General features: G+C 37.5%; 1 protein-coding gene across 1 annotated transcript; it reads left to right on the forward strand.

Annotated features, from left to right (window-relative positions):
* The first annotated feature begins 1,916 nt into the window (after nt 1–1,916).
* On the forward strand, nt 1,917–25,304 carry RIOK1 (RIO kinase 1). The gene is made up of 18 exons (XM_026715038.2): nt 1,917–2,236; nt 3,979–4,126; nt 6,095–6,290; nt 6,988–7,078; nt 8,242–8,311; nt 8,847–8,889; nt 10,215–10,307; nt 11,897–12,009; nt 12,094–12,174; nt 13,708–13,794; nt 15,880–16,017; nt 17,556–17,659; nt 17,964–18,070; nt 19,617–19,682; nt 20,412–20,531; nt 21,921–21,974; nt 23,614–23,766; nt 23,933–25,304. The coding sequence occupies exons 2-18, from the start codon at nt 4,056–4,058 to the stop codon at nt 24,041–24,043; spliced, it is 1,698 nt and encodes a 565-aa protein (XP_026570823.2). The 5' UTR covers nt 1,917–2,236; nt 3,979–4,055; the 3' UTR covers nt 24,044–25,304.
* The last annotated feature ends 223 nt before the right edge of the window (nt 25,305–25,527 follow it).

Consider the following 25,527-nt stretch of genomic DNA (forward strand, 5'->3'; position numbering starts at 1 on the left):
ACTAGGTCTTCCAGCAGATGGCCTTCAGAGGGAGTAATGCCACCTCCATGAATTGGCCCAACCCTTTTTTGATGCTAGCCAAAGTGATTGCATTTCATGGTAGCAGGATTACATTTCATGGTAGCAGACAGTGAATTTGTTTGACTTTGTTGAGCTTTTCAAAATCAGCCAAGATCAGCGGGGTGCAATCAAGAAATGGGTTTTAGATCTTGAAGATCATTGTAGTAAACATTTTAATGATGATTCCTGATATTGACCAAGCTAACTCTGAAATTAAGTTCTGAGTCTTGGCTGAAGCAGTGGCTGCTTGAAAGCTATAAAATTTGTAAAAACAGAAGATAAGCAGTGCCCCGCTGGGGAGGTGCCTATCTAGTCCAGACGTCTGTCTCACTGTAAGCAACCATCTGCATAGAGAAATCTACCAAGTCTTCCAGCAGATGGCCTTCAGAGGGAGTAATACCACCTCCATGAATTGGAGCCAGCCAAAGTGGTTGCTAGCACTACATTTCATGGTAGCAGACAGTGAATGTGCCTAATTTGTTTGTTGCCTAATTTTTGAGGTGCTTTTATAAGGCTATCAAATTATAAGGCTCCAGATAAAAGTTTAGAGGCTTATGTATCATTTTTCTGCCATCTAGTATTCTGATTTTTTTTGCAGGTCATGGTTTTACCACTCTAGCTTATGTTTAGGTTACAGCTGTGAAATCTTTCTCTTAACCCCTATATTTAGCTGGACTGTCTAAAATCAAGGGTCTCCAAACTTGGCAACTTTAAGACTTGTGGACTTCAACTCCTAGAATTTCTCAGCCACCAATGCTGGCTGGGGAATTCTGGGAGTTGAAGTCCCCAAGTCTTAAAGTTATGAAATGTGGAGACTCCTGGTCTAAATTAAGGAGCTTCTCTGGAATCAAAACGGAAAAGTAATTATGAAAGAAATCAGCCTTAAAAGGGAAATAGCATTTCGTAGCTTCATGGTCACAATCCTCTATTACTATTTACGCATATTTGCTGCTCCAGTTTGGCCTCCTTACCAGACAGCAGACATGGGTTTTTTAAACATTTTTAAAAATTAGTTCTGATGCTTGGCAATTTCCCATACTATATTATGCTATCTATTTTAACTCTACTCTACTGGGGCTTGCTAATAACTCCCAGGAAGGGGGGAATTGAAGGGTTTCTAGAAGGAGGGCTGCATGGAATTCTTAAATCCTGTTGAGAAAACTTTCCAAATTGTAAATTTCCAGAGACTTCTGCAGTAGTATTCCTAGAAATAGTATGGCCAATTATTTGGCCAAGCAACCTATGCCGAAAACAGAAGTGTCAACCTGTGTTCAACTTTGTCTCCCTGAATTAAGTCTAGTTGTCTTGTTGAACCCAGTCCATCATTGTTGTCCATTATGATTTATGTGTCATGCAATCCTTCAAATAAGGTTGAGTAAATTAAGGATATTAACATCACAGATGACATATGCCATGATGGCCCATCTATCATGAAGAAGAAAAAAAAGAAAGTAAGGAAAGGTCTGATGGAATAGTTTTTGGGAAATAAATATATTTAGTTATTATCAAATGATATACTATATTGTGTACTATATAAACACTATATTTTATAGTGTATATTATATTTTATTATATATATATATATATATATATATATATATATATATATATATATATATATATATATATATATATAGTATTTAACATATATTTAATATAGTGTTATAAATATAGTATGTGTGTGTGTGTGTGTAGATATGTATGCTTGTTCCGTTGAGTATATAAAAATTAAAGCACTCGAAGTTCCGTTAAAATGTTTTCCCGTTTTTATTTTATTTTATTGAAGTATCATAATAATAATTTAATAACAGACACCTACATTCTTCATCCGAATTACGTCGGACTGCAAAGCCCCCGATGACCAGGAGATGGCGAGAAATAACCCTTTAGTCCATTTCGCGCTTCTTCGGATATTTTCAATCTACATTTGGGAGAAGCTCTCGAATTTTGAGCAATCCAGGATGATGGAAGCGTCTTTCCAAGCTCTCGGCAAAAATAGTGGATTTGTCGTCCGCAAATTCAACGAAAGCATCCGGCACAATGCCCCAGCTGAAGTTCGGGGAAATGCGTTCGCAAACGACTGCGCATGAGCCTTTGGAGGAACCGTAGTTCGCAGCTTGTGACGCTTCGAACCTCGTGGGTCGGAATCTTTCCGGCCGAACCGGTCCCGAGGCTGGTGAGTAAAATGCGCTGGATTAAAATATTGGGCAAGTTGCATCATTGGCTGTGTGAAGAGCGCAGGAAGTCCAGCAGTGAGCCTTAGAGCAGGGATCTCCAACCATGGCAACTTTAAGCCTGGAGGACTTCAACTCCCAGAATTCGCCAAAGCTGGCTGGGGAATTCTGGGAGTTGAAGTCCTCCAGGCTTTAACGTTGCCATGGTTGGAGACCCCTGTATTAGAGAATGGTTGCATTTTGTAAATGACTGTGATCTGTTGGACAGCAAAGTTATTTTGGGTCGCTATTGGAGTTTTCCATTCACTGGATATGAATGCTACTTTCTAGTTTAATTTATTTTTTGAACTCCCCTGGAAAGCTTCCCCACCCCGCCCCTCGGTCTTGAAAAGCAGAATAAACATAATACTCTGTTGATCAAACTCGTCTCTTGGTGACAAGTCTTATTGGTGGAAGTGATTTGCTACTTTCCAAAATGGTGGGGTTTTCCCCCCAATTTAGTCTCAGCCCTGGGATCCCCTGAAAGCTTTCCTTCCAAGAACGATAGATGCTGAAGTTATCCACACCAGTGAGAGATAGGACCATCCATTTTTATTTTTTTATTTATTTTTTGCTGCGAGGCTAAGAAGTCTGGCTAATTACATGTCACAACAGCAATGTCCTGTATAATCACTAGGGCAGAGAACCTCAACTTCCAAATACTATATGCTGGTTAACACTTGCACACACATGTGCTGTGAAATGCATTTTATTGGAATCCAGGTGCAAACAATATGAATAGCACATAGGTTTTATGATACAAGTCTCTGTTCTACACTGCTGGGGATTAAAAGTATTGGCTTGTATTAAAAGACAAGACTGTCTTTTAATGTCACTTTTCTGAAGACCTGTGCTGAGTATTGGGAGCAGAGACAAAAACTGAACTTTGTTGAAATGGGTGCGAGCTGATCAGCTGGAACTATGAATGAAGTATGAATAGCTTTGGAAAGGAAATGGAGTATTGTAAGCTAGAGAAAAAGAAATTAATTGTTTTGAAAGGATGGTTTATATTGCTGCAGATTTACTTAAAAATAATTCTTATGCTCGCTTTAGTGTGATTTCAGTATATTCCAGCATCGAGACAGAAACGCTTATTCTTCCTGAAGAAAAGATGAAGGAAGAATAAATATTTCCAATGTTGGAATTAAGTTGCTGAAATGTAAAGGGAAAACGTGATCATCTTGCTTGGCAACAGATTACTATTACTGCTATTATCTCACCCAAATACAATGGACACTGAAAAACTGGAAGTCTTGAGTTCCTTGATTATCATATCCTGTTCACCAATCTCTGCTATGCTTTCTTTGGGAATGGCTTCCAGAGTAGAGGTTCCTGACCACAAAGGCTGCCAGCAAGGGAGGGTGGAGTTTAGTATTGGGATATTTTTTCCCCTTGAAGGGTGAAGCCACATCAAAGTCTAAACGTAGCCAGGGTAAGTGATTTTATGTGGCTGCATAAGTGCCTGAATTTTGCTAATATATAATCCTCTTTATTGCAATTTATAATACATATGTATCAATCTTCATGTATAATAGACAGTTTATATAGCGAATTACATTCTGCAGATTATCCACAGATATTGTGTTATGGTTACACGTAATTCAGAACATGCAGAATTAGGATCTGCTACGTAAGGCGTCACTTGCAATGTTGTATAATCAAGTATACCATATATATTGTAACATACAATATGCTTCCCTTTTAGCATCCATATATACAAATACTTTATAGAAGACTGGGAGTACAGCACAGGAGGGCATCAGAGATCCTGTAACAACAGTAATGAATTACAGAGAAGAAATTATGAGTTTGATAGTCCCAGGACAATTTGATGATGCTGACACTTCAGACAGGTAATGCAGAAATGAGCGGTTTAGATGTTTTTCGGGTTATACAAAGCAACTAAGCTTTGCGAGATAAATCTTGCTCACCTTCTATTCATTATTCTGGTCCTTTATTATTAAAAACTGGTCCCAGTTTTTTGTGTGCATCTAAGAAAATAATTACTTGATTTGCCATGCTTGCAAAGAGTTATTACAATGGCTTTAAATAAAAAGCAATATTATAACTGAAACATTGAACATGTTTGCATTTGTCATCTTGGTGTTCATACTATTTGCCTCCTTTGTCCTTTATGTGAGGAAGTGAATAGAATAGAATAGAATTCTTTATTGGCCAAGTGTGATTAGACACACAAAGAATTTGTTTTGGTGCCAATGCACTCAGTGCTCATAAAAAGATAAAAAAAAAATATTCATCAAGAATCATAGGTATAACAATAGTAGTCAAAGGGTACAAATAAGCAATCATATCATATTAGGAAACAATAATAAGCGATCAAATCAAATTATACTAGTAAATGGTCAATAAAAAATAAGGATACAAGCAACAAAGTTACATTCATGCAGTCATAATTATTACTCTGCTCTTTATTAAAGATGTTCTGTTTTTCATAACCAATCAGAGACAATGTGTACACAAATAAAGTCCCCTAAATCAGTGTTTCTCAATTTAGCCCTTGTAACAGATGTGGACATCAAGTCCAAATTCCCAGCCTGCAATATTCAGGAATTGAAATCCACACTTGTTATAAATCCATCTGTTATAGATTTGAGCTATACATGAGGTAAACTATATAAATGGAACGCTTTAAAGCTATATATCGAATGGAACATATAAATGGAGTGAACTGGAAAACAAAGAATAAAAACTCCTTTTCCATTAGAGGAACCCAGAAACCTACATGAAGGGAATGTGTTTAATGGTCAACTGAACTGAATTTGTATGTGATATACCATCAAAGCTAAGGAATTATGTAAAGAGGGTGTCATTAAATCTTAAGAGTATCGATCAGCAGTGCCTCCATTTTGTCAGAATTCAATCTTAGGTTATTGACTGTCATCCAAATATTAATCCAGTCCATGTACTCACCTGATACAGTGGAATGGAAGGAAAGTAAGTGAGGGATGGATATTATAACATACAAATGATCTGTTGTTCCAAATCTTGAAATGACTACCTCCAGCAGATTCTTATAGCTCAATAGTGCACAACTTAAAATCTAGGTTGGCACATAGTTCCTGAAAGTCTTGGATATTTATAAAAGTTGCCACTAAAATATGGGTGGCTCTAGCAAATTAAATGAAAAATAATGCTATTTATATTATTACGTACCATAGAATTGCAGAGTTCATCCCTTCCCAACTCCCATCAGCTTTAGCCAAGTTAAAGGTGAGGAAGTGGGAGCTACGGTCCAGCAAGTCTGCAGAGTTCTATCACACTGTTGGCCTGATACATCCATGCACCTTCAGACCCATCACTTGGTGTCCTCTAGGGTGGGGATGGAAGGACGGAGTGGAGCTGCTCTGCTGTGGTACCTTCGGACAGTTGCAGCCAGGCCTCGCCCACCCTGACATCTTGCTGGCCCATTTCTTCTGCAATTGGCAAGACTTTACTGAAGTCCTCTGTAGCCGATAACAGGGCTCTGGATCGATCTGGAGCTCTGTTATTGGCTGCAGAAGCCTTCAGGATAGCCTTGCCAGCTGCAGAAGTTCCTGAAGGCCTCTGACAGCGAAAGAGAGGCCTGGGGCGATGCAACTGAGATGAGTCAGTGAAATACTTCCTCCCCACCCCCCTGAAAATAAGACCTGGTGCCTTTCTGGTAGCAAAAGAAATATAAGACAGGGTCTAATTTTCGGGGAAACACAGTAGCTATGCTCACTATAGCGGTGTGCCCAATGTATCCTGTTTGCATTGTTTTGAAACCACTATAGAGTCAGCCTATTAAGAGTTTACTAAATATTCTTCTTTTTAAAAAATAGCGAACCTTTGCAGGTTGTTCCAGCATCTCAGGAGGAGAAGGTGGTGGTTAAAATGCAAGATTCCCATCTGAATGAGGAAGCTGATGTGGATGAATCTGATGAGAGCTCTGAGGATGAGGAAGATGGATGGGATTGGGATGACGATATGGGAAAGCTGACAAAACGGAATCCAATGGCTGGAGGAAGAAACCCACAGGTGTGTGGGTTTTTGTTTGTTGCTTTTAGATATATTTGTCCTGATTCCTGTAGACTATTGAATTATATGATTGTGGGTATAGCTTGTTTTGGCCTAGTAGCAAATTGTAGTATAACGTGACTATAAAACCAGGCCACTGTCCTGGGTTACCACGATGTGTGGATTTAGTCTTTATGTGACAGTGTGTTCGGCTGTAAGAACTAAAAATGGGAAAGGAGGTGCATCAAAATCTTTGGGTTCTTTTTCACTTTTTCCGTTATTCTGTGGCTCAGCATGAAACTCGGTGCAAAACTCTCACTGTCTTTAGCCTCCCAAAAGTCAATTTACACGTCTTACTATTCTTCCTGCATTTGATGAAATGTGTTTCTAAGGCTAGCTGGTATATATGCCTTTGCTCCTGTGGCCTTAATCGTAACTGATGCATTTAAAATGAGCCACAGGATTCTGCATCCCCTCTTTTTCTAGTGAGATTCACCCTTCAAACTTATTCATGGATAAGGTTATAACAGCACTTGACTATACATGCTAACTAGTGTTTGCAGGCCTGGGGAATTTGCACATAATAGGGGTAGCGCTGGGGACATAATCATGCAATTGTCTTTTTTAAAAATCGTTTCTCAGATTAAGAGTCTACAAAAGTGCGCCTTTAGAATGGTTTTTAAATGGAATTTTAGTTATGTAACTTTTTTTTTTCCAGGCAAATAAACAAACTCCCAGCAGCAATGCAGCCAAAATGTCTACACCTACAGGCAAAGCATTAAGAAAGTTTGAGAATAAAATCAATTTAGGTAAGTGGACCGTTTAGAATTCCAGAGAGGCTGAATTAGGTGATAGTTTTTAAAAGATGAAATTCAATGGATTAATGGGTTAATCTGTCCTGGAAATCTGTTAAAATGCCTCTGGAAGATAAACAAAAACTTGAATTTTTGTTTGTTTGTTTCTGTGATAGAATAAAGTTTTGGCTCATCAAAAATAGACCTATAGTCTCTTGTTCCACAATTCAAATCGTATTTTACGAACAACTATAACAAGATAAGTTTATGAAATGGTGAGGGTCATCCTGCACTGCTGCCTTTCAGGATAGGCCAGTCTACAATGTGTCTCAGCTTCTATTCTTTATCTGTTAGCCGAATCTTTCCCTAAAGAGGAAGAAGGGATAGGAAAACATGGTGATTTGCAGGTTGTAGGTGAAAAACAAACCACGCCTGGATTTCCTGGATTCCACCGACATAGTCAAACTGTCCTCACTGTCATGTAGTCTATTCTCAGAAACCACTCCACCAGCCAACTCACTAAACAGATCCCTCTTTCAGGCCCTGCTTGCTTTTGCTGGGTCTCTAACCTAGCTGTAAAGGTTTACAGCTAGAAAACAGATGTTTTATTAAGCCACCAAGCTTCTTAATATCTATATGACATTAAGCTTGATTTGGGTCCAAAAAAAAATCTTTGGTACCACTGCATCATCAAATTCATTGGGGCAATTCAACCTTCCACAGCCCCCGCACCCAGAGCCCCCCAATTCTGTTCTCTGTTAAATAAGTTTTGAAGACCTGACTTTCCCTCAGCTTTGGGCCAAAGTAGGATGAGGATTTCCTCTAAGCTGGTGTTATATCCATTCCCTCAGGATGACTCCCTGCCTCTGTGTCTGTCTGTCTATCTGTCTCTCTCTTTCTCTCTCTCCCCCCCCCCCCCCCGTTCTTTTATATTTTGTGGTTTTTAATTGTGCACATTTCCCAGAGACATTGATAAATTGAGTGGCTTCAGAAATGTAAGGGGGGGAAATATTGACAGACATATATATGAATGGAAAAGAGTGCTTACTTTAAATGTTGTAAATGTATCGCTTGTTTTCTAGAGGTATGTTCACAAGGAAATTATGTACGTTATTTTTGGACAGCAGTGTTGAAACTGTTTTTAAAGAGTGGGATGTGTCTGTGTGTGTGTTTTCCAGACAAGCTGCGTTTTGCTGATTCTGTTATAAATAAAGTCACAGAGAAGTCTAGGCAAAGAGAAGCAGATATGTAAGTAATACATATGGATGTGTAGAAATAAATATTGTAGAGAATATATAGCTGTTATTTGATTTGCAGGGGCTTGTAGTACGATTAATATGTTAATACATTATGTTTTGATATATTACATTCTAAGAGGTCTACAAAATTAACATCACAGTGCTGCAGATGCCTCTTCCTAAGACTCTTTTGTTTGCTCATTTAGGCCTAGGCATTCATTCCTAAAAAGTGAGGTTAAGATTGGTTTGGTAAATTAAGTTATTTCCAATTTTGTTTTGGCATGTTCTTATCTAATGATGATACTTTTTTATATTCCTAAAAACCACCCTAATGTTGCTTGACTGAAGTCTGCGTGAGTTGCATTACGAAGATCCCTGGTTTTAATTCATGGAGAATGTTTTGTATTTTCGTCTTGTTTTTTTCTGCCTGGAATATTTTAATTATTGCTGGCATATTGCTTAAGATATATCTTATATTAAGATATGTTGAGATATTTGTATTTTGTTCTGGTACAATGGATCATACTCTGTTTCGTTTCTGCTAGGTACCGGGTAAAAGATAAATCAGACAGGGCAACAGTAGAACAAGTAAGTGATGTGAATTATCAGTTGTCAAAAAGGGTATTATCAGAATTCAGAGTATTTATCCTTTAAAAGGAAGAATTCAGCCAGCTACATTCTTTAATAGCAGCGCATAACATTATACTGTCAGTGTGAAATCCTCTTTTACATTATACAGTTATGCTTTATCTAGACGTGTTTTCTCCATTTCATCAGGTGATTTCAAAATCCTATCTGAGAATGCTTAGAAACTTTTACTGCACTACTGGTCTGATGTTGGGAGAGCAAAATATAGGTGGAGAGGTGTTTGTTTCTAGTTCACACTGATCGATGCTTTTGGACTATATTCTGTCCAAGTTAATTATTATTTGGGTCGAATAATAATAATAGAAGCTTTCTTAGAAAGGAAGTTTTATTTTCCAGTTTCATGATCGTATCACTCTGCCTTCAGAGAAAAATAAAATCAGTAAGATTTCAGATGCTCTATTAAAGGTCAGAGAATTGTAGACTTCCAGTAATATAAACCATGGTTAATTGGCTTCTTTAAAGAATTGCTTCAGTTGAAATAATGTACTGTAGTTTTAAGATCAACAAATGTACATGTGCGTTTGTTTGTACAAGTGGCCCTCATTCATTTGGGACTGGAATTATAGTCACTAAGTGGTGTGATCTTAAAGCACAATACCGCATGATTGTGTTGCTTAGTGATGGCAGTTATGGCACTTCCTGTTGTCGTATATGATGTCATAAGAGAATCACCACAGATCTTTAAGCAAAGACATCATATGGTTGCCCTTTGTAGCCTCCTGTCAGCTTCCCCATTGACTTTGCTTCTTGATAGCTGAACAGTGAAGGTTGCAGATTGTGATCATGTTACTGCAGGATCATTGCAACAACCACAACTATGAGAACAGTTCATAAGTACAGTACTACCCTTTCAGGGTCATTGTAAGCTTGAATGGTCATTGAATGAGTGGTCATTAAGTGAGGACTGCCTGCATTGATCTGTAATCTCTTAATCAGATAATAATGGATAGAAACACATATTCATTCATAAAGTTAATATTACTCCACGTGCTTCATGAATCCAGCAGCGCTGGCCCCATTCTATAAAGGCTTATGATGTAGCTAAGTTTTGCTCCTACATTTTAGAAAAATGTTATTTAAACTTCAAAGCATTTCAGGCTAAAAATTTGCAAAAGAAAACAAGCTGGAAAAAAAGAATTGGTATAAACTTTGCAGGAGAAAAATCTTGGCTTTTGACAAATGGGCCTTCCTTAGATTTTAAACTTGAAAGGGATTTATCCACATCTTTGTAAATCATGGATTTGATGGTGTTTTGTCTTTCTAAGGTCCTGGACCCAAGAACACGAATGATTCTCTTCAAGATGCTTAGCAGAGGTGTGATATCTGAGATCAACGGTTGTGTCAGCACTGGAAAAGAGGTTGGCTGAACCTATAGTTTGCCAAATGTAATCTTGCAATGCATTTTTAAAAGTCTTGTGATTTGTATTAAATGCTTTCTATAATTTTTCTGAAAAGTCATTTTGGAACAAAGAGGTTCCATTCTTCTGCATCGGGACTGGCAAGGATTTATAGATACCTAAGGTTTGGCTTTGAAAAGCTAAGATGCCATAAGGTTTGGACTTGAACGCACCGAGCTTCACTTTCAATTGTCAGGTGTAATGCTATGTAGGAATGTCCTTGGAAGACACAGCCAGGGGAACAATCAGGAAAAAAGGCAACTTATCCTATAGCAGAAATGTGAGTGAATCAAAAGGCTAAGAAGAGACCCTAGTTTCTGAGGCTGTAAAGGGGACAGAATACGTTCACACTTGAAAGTGTCTGTTAATATTACAATGTACAAAATTATAATAAAGAATTGTAGCAGTATAATAAAGTAGAATTAGCTTACCTGACCATGTTTCCTGTCTGGTTTACAAGACTTGACAGGAGGAGAGCAAAGTTTCTACCTCCATACTTTTCCTGTGATTAATTAAACACATTCTAAGTTGGCTGTGGAATTCTGGGAGTTGAAATCCTCCAAACTTAAAGTTGCCAAGGTTGGAGACCCCTGTTCTAAACCACTTCCAGTAGTGACTGTAGAGGAGCAGGCAGCAAGCACATTTTGCTATAATTCTTTTAACACTTAACTATAGTTTCACGAGCTGAGTCCTGGCTTGAATCCTCATAACTCAGAGCTTAATGTAATCTGATGGTGTATTCTAGACTTTTTAAAAATCAAAAATACTGCTTTTGATGTCAGGTTAGACATCAAAAGACTTGAGGGCTATCCAGGCAGGCTGTAGCTTTCAAAAACAATACATATTGAAATAACGCTTGAGAAGACCAATGTGGAACACAACGACGTAATTTGCAGAATTACCATTTGCAGCCGCCATTAAGTGCCTCTTTTCATTCAAGCATTTCTGCACCAAATCGAGGACACAATCGAAACAAATTTTTGTACGTGTGGAAATAGGCTTATACAAATACAGAGAGCCATTTTTCCCTCCACACATGGACCATGCATGATAAAGAAGTATTTGTTTCAGGTGTTATATTTGTATGCAATATGATGCAAGTGTGGGCAACTTTTTTTTCATTCTTTTCATTGTTCACCTGTTTGGAAAGGAATTTAGGGAACTTAAAATATTAACAGTGTGTGGTTTGTACCCTTGTGATCTATAGATTTAGCCTTGAAAGTTACTGGATTCATGGGTCATGCATTTGGCTCTTGACAGTCGTCCTGTTTTTGCAGCCAGAGTACCATACACAGTAGATCTCAAAATTAATTCTAAACCTAATAATTATATTTAATAAACTGTAGTGGCTGGGTTCATTTAAACTCAGATATACCACAATGTGAACCCAGCCAGTGATCCAAAATAAACACTATTATGTATTAAACTCTGTGCCATGTAGCAATTAATTAAAACAAAGTAATTGTAAAACTACTGATTGACTTCTCCAATAATATATATAAATTCAAATATTGGTACATTTTTGTTACATTTCTTTGCATTTTTTCCAGGCTAACGTGTACCACGCTAGCACTGCAAAAGGCGAGAATAGAGCAATAAAGATATATAAAACTTCTATTTTGATGTTTAAAGATCGGGATAAATATGTGAGTGGAGAATTCAGGTGAGTCTGTATTGCATACTTGCTTCTGGAATTCACTTCTCTTTTTTTTCAATAAACATTCAATCTCCCTCTTGCCATTCCAAGGTTTCGTCATGGATACTGTAAAGGAAACCCAAGAAAGATGGTCAGGACATGGGCAGAAAAAGAAATGAGGAATTTAACCAGGTGAGAATTGACATTCTTCCATTTTCATCTTGACTTTCATTTTTGTACAGGATTAGGGAATGATTTTAATCTTCTGGAAGTTTAACCGCATTGCAAGTTTTTAAGAAGCAAAATCTTCAGGAGATGCAATCCTTTCGACCACTCACACAGAACCAACATTGGAGTGCCTTATTCTAGGATTCCTGCTCAACTCCAGAACAAATTCTTTTAAAAGCAAAAGAATTTAAATATCTGTGCTTCCAGGTTTGGAACATTTAAAAAAAAAGAAAAGAAAGCCATGACTTTTGTTTTTCTTTTCTAACGTACAAATGATCCACATTCAGAAGCAGAAATACCAGTGAAAACAAGAAAATATACATTTTGAGTGATCACATTCGTGTGTTGCTCGTCTTCAGAAACTGATAGTTGACAAATCATTTTTCAGTCATCTCTCTTTCCCAGAGTAAGGAGAGCTGCTGGTCTTCAACAGCCAAGCAGTCTCAAAGAGTAGAGGAAAGGAAGAAGAATATCTCCTCCTTTTTAAAAATCTAAGCCTAAAAGGGGCATACAATTGACAAACAAACACGAACAAAATCTTAATAGATGCACTTTCTCACTAAATGGCAAGTGGTGGATATTTGGCCACGAAATCCAAAAACTCAAATCTAGTACATTAGGCCCTTCTTAGGAATTGAGTAAAAGTTAATGATGGGTATCCCAAAGGTGCTTTTTTTCCACAACTATGACCTGGATGACTGAGAATCTCTACAGCCTTAACAATGGGTATTTTTCGGTTTAGTTCTCCAGTGGAGATCGTAGAGGGCCTTAATTTGGAGTAAGTATCTGTGTTCCAAGTATAAATTTGTCAGTTTCTTTCACAGAATATTTGTGCTCAGTCAGTTCATGTTAACCCTTGAAACAAAAGGATTGTTTCTGTTTTTAAATTGAAGCACATATCGCCATCTGAGATTTTAAAAATAATTTATACACTGAAATGGAAACAGGTACTTCTATCAAAGACTTTGGGGAGAAAATAATTATTTGTTAACAATTTTCATGCAATACTTAACATTTGGCCTCAAGACATGAGAATGAAAATGAAAGGTGTCAACAAGATTGGGACAGCTTGTGAGGCTTTCTTTATATATTTTCTTGCTTTATGTGCAGTATTTCTTGACTAAATAATTATGAAGGAATATTATTTGACTAAATTATTTGACTAAATATTATTTTGACGAACAAAATCTTAATAGATGCACTTTCTCACTAAATGGCAAGTGGTGGATATTTGGCCACGAAATCCAAAAACTCAAATCTAGTACATTAGGCCCTTCTTAGGAATTGAGTAAAAGTTAATGATGGGTATCCCAAAGGTGCTTTTTTTCCACAACCATGACCTGGATGACTGAGAATCTCTACAGCCTTAACAATGGGTATTTTTCGGTTTAGTCTGAATTTCTGAAGCCTTTTTCTATACATAGGACTTTTTTAAATAGGTGATATCAAATATATCAAATAACAGCAGTTTTGTCTTTTTGGTTTCTTGCTTGGTAGGTTATATACAGCACAGATCCCATGTCCAGAACCCATTATGCTAAGAAGTCATGTACTTGTGATGGGCTTTATTGGCAAAAATGATATGTAAGTATAATCAAGTGTTTTGTGGCAGGGTTCAAATTTTTAGCTAAGCCAGGATTTATTTTAATTTAATTAAAATAAATTTATTTTAATTTAATTAAAATAAATTATGCAAACCATAATACATAATATACATAATATACTGTACACTGACTGAGTCACACAGAATAGTAAACACATTCTTACATACTTCTATAGGAGTTGTTTAAGAAGTATAACATGGGAAAGGGCTATATAGGAAATTCAAGTCCTAATTTATTAGTGTCTTCCAGTGCATTGATCAATGTTTCTTCAACCTCCACAACTTTAAAATGTGTGGATTTCAATTCCCAGCATGCTAGCCAAAGGAATTTGGAGAGTTGAAGTCCACATATCTTAAAATTGCTGCAATTTGGGGACACTGGCAAAAGTTTGTAGAATCTAAAGCTTTAGAAAAATTATTCCTCTAGTACATTTCTCAATTCTAGCAAAACTAGTTAGATGGCTGATCAATACAGTACAGTCTGTGTGGCTAAACTGGTGGATAGTGCAAAACTTTCCGTAGCATATGTAATCAATTTTGCAGAAACAGACTGAAATGAGTAAGCTAGTTGCAGCATTCAGGGCTGGCTAGCTGCAGTCTCCAAACTGCTCTGAAATTGGGAATCAGGGTATATTAAGAGTAATCCCATTTTGAAGTTATTATAAACGTAGTAGCAATGTACAAAATGTTTTGACTCTGGATTGTCTCAAATCGAAAACATTCTGCTTCAAATTTAACAGGTTCAGTCAGCCTGAAGCACTTCTGAAATTATTAAATTTCTAATGGGAAAGAACTGCTTTTTGCTTGAAATAATTTTTTCAAATTTGAAAGTGGATATTTTGAGTTTGAAAACTTTTTCACTCAACTGGAAGATTATTGTTGTAATGCTATCCATGTCATGGAAAGCTTGAAGCTGATTGTTATTATTTGGGCAACAGAACATGGATTTAAATCTGGAAGCTGGATTTAATTTGAGCACCCCAAATTAAGCATTGTTCTCTGCAGGAAAATCGCAACCCTTTCTACAACCGGTTAATTGTTCTGTTCCTGAAGCCGAAGAAAACAAATCAAGGATACCCAGTTGCTGAAGTGTATATTTGTCCTGGAAACTAGATTGACCCTGGCAGCTGAGCATCTTTAATTTGTCTTTTAGGCTACCTAACGCTCAATTAAATAGTGCTGATGCTTATGTTTAAATTAAGATACTAAATTAAATAGTGCTGACGTTTACTTTTAAATTTAAATACTAATTGACAGATCAGTTTAACAGGTTCTTTGGAGGAGGGGGAAGTTCATCCTTGATGTCTATTTAATAAATTGCTTTCTTCATTTTGTTGTACGCTGTAAAATAATACGTGAATTACATGAATTTAATTCACATACATGAATTAAAGTATGCCATATAAGCTGTAGTTTTTTTGAGTGGTGCGGTAGCCCAGAGGTGGAGCTCCCGCCTCACAATCAGGCTGTGAGTTCACTCCTAGGTAGAGGCAGATATTTCTCTTTGTGGGTACACTGAGAATATATCTGCTGGAACAAACCTCTGCATTGGTGACAGGAAGGGCATCCGGCCAGCTCCATTCAGTTGCCCAAACTCCACCTTGCAAGGGATTATGGGGTCTTTAAAAGACGATGGTGATATAAGCAGGTTTTTAAGTGCATGTCTGGATTACTTTGGACGTAAGATAAATAAATGTCTCAGGTATCTATTTTATCTGTTGCACCTGAAGTCCACTAAGAGGGTAACTGTTAAATTGAGACTTCACTGTGCATAAACTCAGTGAGGTACTTGTAAGTACATGTACTTGTAATTGTGATATTTGTGAGGTTTGATCAGAAGGCAAGATACCTTGTGCCAGGTTTAAATGTAAGGATGCGAAAATTGGGAAAAATAAGAGAGTTTTCCACTTTTCCTCCTAAATGGTTTGTTTTTCCTCTTGTGATTCATGTGGGAGTTTATGTGTGAGTTTATTTTGGCCTTATGTGATTTCAATATTTAAGGAAAGGGACAGTTGAAGAGATATATAAACATTGTATTCTTTGTTTCTTTTCTCCTTTGCTCCAAGGCCCGCTCCTTTGTTGAAAAATGCCCAGTTATCAGAGTCAAAAGCTCGAGAGTTATACCTGCAAGTCATACAGTACATGAGAAGAATGTACCAGGATGCCAAGCTTGTTCATGCAGATCTCAGTGAATTTAATATGCTGTATGTCTTATTTTTGTTTTTCAACTTTAACATTGGGACTTGAGGCTTATTTGTGTAATGACTATGCAGGGGTTGCTCGTCCCCTTAAAGATAGGTATTGTTGAGCAGAAAGCATATCCTCCAGTCGGTATCTCTCTGGAGGCCTGTTAGGGCTACTCTCTGGAACACTTGCTGGATTCCCAAGTGTAATTTAAGCCATCTGCTGCTGAGTGGTGAATTCTCTGGATGCATTCTGACCTGAGATAAAATGGCATATTTTCCTCTGCCCTGACAGGACTGCGCAGAATTAATTCTTGCGTTGCAGGGGTGAAGAACAGTTGATCACTGAATGTTACAGAAATGAAGACGCTTTTGTTAGCTATCCAGCCCAAGCCCACAGTCATTTTAGCCAGAATTGCACACCATCTCACTTTACAAAGATCCCAGTTTAAAGGTTTTAACTTTCAGGAAAAATTGGGAAGTCACTCCAAATCTAGCTAGCCTTGATCACATACTGGATATTGTTCCTTCATTATCGACCTTCTAGCCTTTCTTTTGCATGGAGAACAGAATGGCAGAACAGAGCGACAGGGAAATATGAGTTGAAACTCTGCATGTTTGTCAAACTTATTTGTCTCCTGTCTGTCTACCTTTTTTGTCAGAATTGCACAGCGGCGGCAAGTGTCCAAATGAAGTTGCAAACACTGACACAAACTTGTATAGGTAGTCCTCGACTTAGAACAGTTCATTTAGTAACTGTTGCACTGAAAAAAGGGACTTATCACCATTTTTCACACTGACAACCTTTGTTGCATCCCCATGATCATGTGATCAAAATTCAGATGCTTGGCAGTGGACTCATATTTATGACAGTTGCGGCGTCTCTTTTGTGACTTTCTGACAAGCAAAGTCAATGGGGAAGCCAGGTTCACTGATCAACTGTGTTACCAATTTAATGGCTGCAGTGATTCACTTTAACAACCATGGCACGAAAGATCATAAAATGGGGCAAAACTCACTTCACAAATTTCTCACTTGGCAACATAAATTTTGGGCTCAGTTGGGGTCATAAGTCGAGGAATACCTGTAGTTTTACATAAATAAATACATTTTACGTTAATATTTACAGCAAACAAAGATAGTCAGGCAAACAGGAGTAAGATGAGGTAAACCATAGAGCACACAAGGTACACAGAAGAAAAAGGCAGGAAAACAGAAAATTCCCCCTCTATACCCACCACAACTAATCACAGTGCAGATTTCCTCACACAGGAGCCAGCACACTCCAACCTATCAACCACAACTCTGTGTTGTGGCTTACTGCACAACCCCACTGCTCCAGCTACTAAATTTAAATGTCTTAACCTCTTCTTTCGAACTGACTTGCTAGATTGGCATTATTTAATTCGAATGACAGCTTCATTACAGCAGTTAAAATTCTTGTGGCATTCATACATCCAGATGTCCGCCAAACACTCTGATGTTTTCTGAAAATGCCATAATAGATATAAGATATTTGGAAATAAATATCGTGGTAGTGATGTTTTCCCTTTTTCTAGGTATCACAGTGGTCAAGTATATATTATCGATGTGTCCCAGTCTGTGGAGCACGATCATCCCCATGCTTTGGAATTCCTGAGAAAAGACTGTGCCAATATTAACGGTAAGGAGGAGATAATAGTCTTCGTAAGATTTAGCTATTAAATACAGTTGATCATATTTAAACTGCATAACTGGATATTTCAATCTTAAAAATAATCCTGATGGTTACAACTAAGATCATAATTCTGATGTGCTTGGAAAAGGGGTGCTTGGATGGATTATCCAAGAAAGCTTTCTGTAGTGCCATTCAAAGCTCCTGCCACATAAATGAACTCCTAAATCTTGTGGCACAAAGTTTGAGTTGGAGCCATTAAAGTTATTGTAGGCATTAACAACTTTAATGTCATCTTTGTCCTTTCTGGCAGATTTCTTTTATAAGTACAACGTTGCGGTGATGACTGTGAGGGAGCTTTTTGAGTTTGTCACGGATCCATCTATTACGAATGAGAATATGGATGCCTATCTTGAAAAGGTAAGGTTTGAAGATTTATCTTCTATGAAAATAATATAGCTCTCATATAGCGACCACAGTTGGGACCAGCAATTTAGCTGTTAAGTGAGAAGGTTGTTAAGTAAAACTAATGTTATGATCTTACTCCAGTATTCCTTTGCTTTACATATCTGCAAGTCGTAATTACACGGATTGGTCATAAAATTACTTTTTCATTACTGTCATAACTGAATGATTACTAAGTACATTTGCTAAAGATGTCCTCATTAAATTGCCCACCGAAGTGGTACCACTCTATCTACTCTATCTGTAGCTACTGACTTTATCAAAAGCATATGGGGCTATCTGAGATCCAGGGACATTCTTTGAGATAAAGATGATTTAGAGGACTGATGAGCTACAGCCATCCAGCTTCTAATTTTGTTTAAAATTAAGTGAAATTAAGTTAACTGCAATGGCAGTCTGGCGCACTTAAGGAAGCTGTGCAGTTGTTCATTGGTGCCCATGAGCATTGTACCGGACATGGGCAAGATCCATTGAATCTGGTTTATAATTTAAATTATGCGTCCTGATCTGCAGCTTTCAGAAAAATCTAACTTCTACATTTTGGCCTAGTTAAAGTTCACAGACCGCTTTTAATGTACTGCATTACTATAGTCTACAAATGATAAGCCTGATTGTCTGACGTCTTTTCTATCTGCTTCAGAAAAGACACAGTTGGCAAGTCAGCTCAAATTAATACTGTGCCCTCCTAGTCATGTACCGTACTAAAAATACTAGATTCTCCCGTAATTGCAAGCCAACTCCCCCTGCCCCTCATCTATCCTTTCTGCAAACATGAGATCCGTGTGCATTTGCTTCATATGGAGCAATTGATTTCCATTTGCCAGTTTTGGCTTTTGTACCCTGAGCATTCTGATATGGCAGAACCCCATAAATGTAGCAGCAAATTCCTTCAAATATCCTTCAAAGGTCCTGTTTCTCCAGATCAGTTATGAAGCCAAATGATGATCTAGTGCAGGGGTGTCCAACCTTGGCAACTTTAAGACTTGTGGACTTCAACTCCCAGAATTCCTCAGCCAGCAAAGCTGGCTGAGGAATTCTGGGAGTTGAAGTCCACAAGTCTTAAAGTTGCCAAGGTTAGACACCCCTGATCTAGTGGCAGGGAGCTATACAACATCAGAGATTTATTAAAAGAGGCATTCACACTTGGATGAAAGAATATGCATCATTATCTAAGAATTGGTTCCCAGATTGATAAACAATCAGTTGCAAATTTCATTATTATTGGGGTGGAAATTTGGTTTCCTTGTAGAAGGCAGTTAGAGAAGCAGAGTGTCTCCATTCCAGTGCGCATAGAAATGTACTGCTTCCACATTAAACACAATTAGTTGCTGGGAATTCTTCTAACCCATCCATCTCAATAAAGATTCTTGCTAAAAAGAACTTGGGGAAAATTGTGTTTGGGGAAAAAAATCATTTTGGTAAAAGCAATTGTCAAAGAACCTATCCAGCTCTTTCAAATGAGTTTTCTGATGTTAGGAATTTATTTCTCAATATCTTATAGATAATGGAAATTGCATCTGAAAGAACAGTGGAAGAAAGATCCAATCAGAATAATGTAGATGAAGAGGTAAGCTAGTGGACTAAATAAAACATCGTGTCTCTTCTGAAAGACCCTGAACTATTCTTCCATATTTTGATAATACTCAGGAATATATTTATTTTCAAATGATTCATCAAAGGTATTAACAAAGTTTGTATTTTTATAGGCTTCAAATAATTGCAGTAATCGATTCCACCATTATAAATTTCATGTTTAAATAATTAATAAACTGAAATAAAGACTCCATCATGGAAGTATATTTTACTTAAGTCTCTCTTAAATGCCCTAATTTTTGTGCTCTTATTTTAGCTCTAAAAATACCTTTAACTTTATGCCACTTAAACGTGTCTCAAAGGTGCTTTTTCAGGAGGCAACTAGACTTTCTTGTTTTCTTATAGAAGACATTTCGCTTCTCATGCAAGAAGCTTCTTCAGCTCTTAAACGTGTTTCTGCTTTTTCAAAAAATGAATCTGATTTACACTGTAGTCCAGGGGTCTTCAAACTTGACAGCTTTAAGACTTGTGGACTTCAAGTCCCAGAATTCCTCCTCCAGTCATGTTAGCTTGGGAATTCTGGGAGTTGAAGTCCACAAGTCTTAAACTTGCCAAGTTTGAAGACCCTTGCTTTAGTCCATCCTGGCAAGCCTATGAGTGAAAGATCTATGATTACCTCCTCTCTTCATTATCAATAATAATAGAAAAACATATAAAAAGTGATTTCTAGTTTTATCAGATCATGCTTAATTCGCCTTGCTAGGTGTTCAGGAAAGCCTATATCCCGAGGACTCTGACAGACGTTAAGAACTATGAGAGAGATGTGGACATAATGATGAAGCTGAAGGAAGAAGATTCAGCCCTCAGTGTGCAGCAAGATAATGTAAGCAATACTGGATTGACTGGACATTTAAAGAAATATGCAATGTATGTATATGGAGTTGATTAGTGTATCACATTACATATTGGGTTGGATTCAGACTGGCCTGAACATAAGGGCTATGCCCAAAATTGTTGGGACTCAGGCAACATAGAAATTATTACATTATTATGGATGGCCATAGAGACAAGCCAATGTTTAGACTGGGTTTGGCAGGATATAAGTGTTAGAAAGGTGCTTTATTCTGGAAGAAAAGTCGCTTTCCTCCCTGTGTTCCCTGTATGTGTTTCTCTTGCTGCCCCAAAGAGTTCCAGTGTTGTAGAGATTTTCATGAGGCATACAAAACTGTGGAATGAGGAAGAGTTGTAACAATTCTTCTTGGGTGGAGATCCTCTGAGCACCCCACTGGAGTCACTTTAATACTGACAATGGTAACAAGAGGTTTAAATTAATCTCTTCTCATTTTTTAAGAATCGTTTGATCTGTAAAAAATATGAGCATATTAATTTGAGAGGTTTTTTTGGACAGAAGCTCAGAATGCAATGCCTACTACCCCAGAAGCATGTTGAATGGTAACAGCAACAAATAATTTTTGGTGAAGTAATTGATGCTTTCTGTCTCACAAGAAGGTAATACAGCTGTGATGGCGAACCTATGGAATGCGTGCCAGAGGTGGCATACAGAGCCCTCTCAGTGGGTATGCGCGCGCCATTGCCAGCTGATCTTCTGGTTTCTGGTCAGCTGAACTTTGCAAGCATTGGAGCAGTGGAAAATGGCCCCAAAACTCTTTTTCAGGCTGTTTTCTGGGCCATTTTTCAGCTGCTTTTCTGGCCCTTTTTTGGCCCTTTTTTAGGCGTTTTCAGACTGTTTTTGAGCCATTTTCAGGCTGTTTTCTGGGCCATTTTTCGGCTGCTTTTCTGGCCCTTTTCTTTTTTAGGCCTTTTCAGACTGTTTTTGAGCCATTTTCAGGCTGTTTTCAGGCCATTTTTCAGGCCAAAAGAAGTCCAAAAACTGGCCTGAAAACTGACCAAAAAACAGCCAAAACCATCCTGAAAATTCCCCGTTAAATGGCATGAAAATTGCCCCCAAAAGGCCGGAAAATGGCCCCGAAAACAGCCAAAAATGGCCCCCCAAACAGCTTGAAAACGGCCCCCCAAATGCCCAAAAACTAGGCATGCGCGTACTGGCCAGCTGGTCTTCTTTTTTCCGGTGCTCTGGTACGCTTGCATGCATGCGTGTTCCGGTTTGAGCGCTCGGTGCTGAAAAAGTTCACCATCACTGTAATATAGTGTAATGCTGTATATATAAGTCAGATCTTTATTAGGATCATTGACCAAAGATTTGAGAAATCCACATTCAGATTGTTTTGCTGTTGTTATTTATTTTGCGCAGATTCTCTACCAGACAGTGACAGGATTAAAGAAGGATTTATCTGGTGTTCAAAAGGTAAGATGGTGATATTTCAGGACTGTGTTCTTTAGTAATAAAGGGGAAACATTTAAGTAAGTTTTGCCCCATTTTACTAGTACCTTTCTTGCCACAGTTGTTAAGCAAATCACTGTGGTGGTTAAGTTAGTAACAGGATTGTTAAGTGAATCTGCCTTCCCTATTGGCTTGTGTCAGGAAGTCACAAAAGGAGATCACATGATCCCAGGATAGTGCAACTGTCATAAATATGAGTCCGTTGCCAAGCGTCTCAATTTTGATCATGTGACCACAGGGATGCTACAACGATTGTAAGTATGAAAAATGGTCATAAGTCACTTTTTTCAGTGCTGTTGTAACTTTGAATAGTCACTAAATGAACGGTTGTAAGTTGAGGACTAGATGTATTCAGATTACCGTTAAACCTCTCCTGACTAAAGTTTAGATTCGGGATCATCTAAGCCCAATCTTAGTGTGACTTAAAATGATATGCAAATATAATTAGCATTTGTAAATCTACATATATGACTAGCTATTTTTAATTCTTTAACGATGATTTTCAGAGCTAGAATAAGCTTGCTGGTCACCTGCCTACAGATGAAGCAAAAACTTTAATTGATAGCTGTACATTGGATCTTCTTCCTGGTTTCCAACTTTCTTAATTATTAGAATTAAAATTCTTTTTTATTGGTCAAGTGTGTTTTTTCAGTGCTGTTGTAACTTTGAATAGTCACTAAATGAATGGTTGTAAGTTGAGGACTAGATGTATTCAGATTACAGTTAAACCTCTCCTGACTAAAGTTTAGATTCAGGATCATCTAAGCCCTATCTTAGTGTGACTTAAAATGATATGCAAATATAATTAGCATTACATATATGACTAGCTATTTTTAATTCTTTAACAATGATTTTCAGAGCTAGAATAAGCTTGCTGGTCACCTGCCTACAGATGTAGCAAAAACTTTAATTGATAACTGCACATTGGATCTTCTTCCTGCTTTCCAACTTTCTTAATTATTAGAATTAAAATTCTTTTTTATTGGCCAAGTGTTATTGGACACACAAGGAATTTGTCTTGGTGCAAATACTCTCAGTACACATAAAAGAAAAGATACATTCGTCAAGAGTCAAGAATCATCAGGTACAACACTTAATAATAGTCATAGGGTATAAATAAGCAATCAAATCATACTAGGAAACAGTCAATATAAATCGTAAGGATGCAAGTGACAAAGTTACAGTCATACAGTCATAAGTGGGAGCGGATGGGTGATAAGGAGTGATGAGAAGGTTAATAGTATTATGGATCTATTGCTCCATGTTTCTTCAGTGAGAACAAGAGCTTAAAGCTGTTTTGTTGCCAAAATATCCCTAATCTTTACATCAATAATATTGATTAAATATTGGGCAGTTTGAGTTTATAGAAGAATTTTGTTAGCTATGTTAATGGTTCAAACATATAGATTCTCCTTTGACAGTCCTTGCATTCTTAAAATCCAACTTAGAGCAACCTTTTGGAATTCTTTGAATGTCTTGGACATCAGCTTCCAGTAGTATTCAGCTCTCGGAGAAGGCTGTGAAGGCTGAACTTCACGTATCCAAAGAATTTCTGATGGCGGACAAGAGTGAGGAAAAAAATGAATCTTTTGGTTTGTTGTAGGTGCCTGCACTCCTTGAAAATAATAACAATGAGGCAGATTCTAATGATGAGGATGAAGATGATAGCTCTTACAATTCAGACTCATGTTGTAAGGAACAGGAAGACTTGGGGCATCTTAAAGACCAGCCTGCTGAAACAGATGTTGACAAAAAGGTTAGTGGGACGGTTTTCCTCAATTGGGGAAAATATTTTTGCATGAAGGGGAGGCTGCTCTGAGTGCCATGTTCATCGCTATATAAACGTCCTTGGCGTTCTTTTGTTCTTTAAAACAGAAAAAACTTGGTCAGTGTATGTTTCTCACTTGGATCTACTTTTCCAGGAAAGGAAGAAAATAGTCAAAGAGGCTCAAAGGGAGAAGAGAAAACACAAGATTCCAAAGCATGTAAAGAAGCGAAAGGAGAAGATAGCAAAAATGAAAAAGGGCAAATAAATTCTGGTGATCGTTTTAAAAAGTTTTTCTTGTTTTAGTGAGTCACTATTTTGGAGCAGAGTCCATTTTGATGCATATCAACAGAGCACCATGACGGACTAAATTGTTAGCAGATTGACTTGCTCTTGGGTCCTTCTGAAGAATTAGAAGCTCCCACTAAGAATGTATTCCTGTGGGGAAATGAAAACAATTTCACAAACGTGTTTTTTTTAAAAAAAAAGAAATCTAGAGAAGTTGATGCAACATACAATTGTATATTTTGTACTTGCATAGTGACACCAACATGTAAATTAATTCCTTTCTTGTTCCATGATCAATTATTTGGGTAGATACGTAGATAGATAATGTGTGGGAGGAGTAGATATAGTCTCGTTCATCTAAGCCATGGATGTGCAATGGATGGCCCTGCAGACATTGGACCCCACCTCTTAAAATTTCTCTTTCCATGCTGACAAAGGCAGAGTTCAGCAGCACCTAGAAGGCGAAACGGTAGCCTGTTTGTGCTGAAAACTGTTCATTCAGTTTCATGAATGAAATGAATTGTCTGCATGAAAGATGATCTTGTACAAAGAGGGTTAACGAGGTCTTGCTAGCAAATATATTCCTTCTCATCCTGTCCATCTGCAGCATTGACCCTACATTTGGGAAGTGGGGGGATTGTCAGAGGAAAACCACACTTATAAATAACATGGTTTTTGTCACTCTCATCTCTATCTGGATTTGCGGCACAGTGCTCCACATGTTGCCTCTTGGATTCTGTCTGTCAGTCAGTCTTACCTGTTTGGCTGCATGGTATGGTGCTTCAGTAGAGTCCTGTTGCCTAGGTAACAGGCGGGAAATGTGATCTTTCTTCATTGTGCAAGTTTATGAGTAGAGTGACCTTTCTGTGATCAAGAGAACATTTCTGTAACTTCTTGATTTGAGTTCAATTTGCTTAACTATGGATGAAGCATTGTAAGGATACTTACAAACTGAGTTGACACCCAAGATCAATAATTCACATTCATCACTCAGTTGTTTTTGCAAGTTGAAATCAAATTCAATGACGGGGCACTCCCCTCTCCAAAAAATTATTAATTAATGTTCTGAACTATTAATGGAATCATTGAACTTTATCAAATTGGTTTTACTCTGATTAAAAACTACAATTCTTGGCTCAGATGTTTAAGGGGCAGCAATATTTTAGCATCTGTCAGTGATATAAATCCATTGCCACTGTTGTCATTTTCTTTGAAAATAAAACTCAAAATATTCTGCATTATGTTGATGTGTTGATTTTTTTAAAAAAAGTCTTATCACTCTCTCCCCAGTTTTGTAGGAATAATAACAAAGAAGTTCCATACAGCATTGTTTTCATTTAAAAAAAAATTGAATCCCTGGTTTGAGAATAAATACTGTGGCATTTTGGATGTTGAACGAATACTGGAAACCCAGCAGCCACATAGCCAATTCAATGGAATGCTGAGAATTAGTTCACCAATATC

Source organism: Pseudonaja textilis, chromosome 3 (genome assembly GCF_049901715.1).
Source record: "Pseudonaja textilis isolate UNSWEBS1 chromosome 3, rPseTex1.2, whole genome shotgun sequence".
Classification (NCBI taxonomy): domain Eukaryota; kingdom Metazoa; phylum Chordata; class Lepidosauria; order Squamata; family Elapidae; genus Pseudonaja; species Pseudonaja textilis.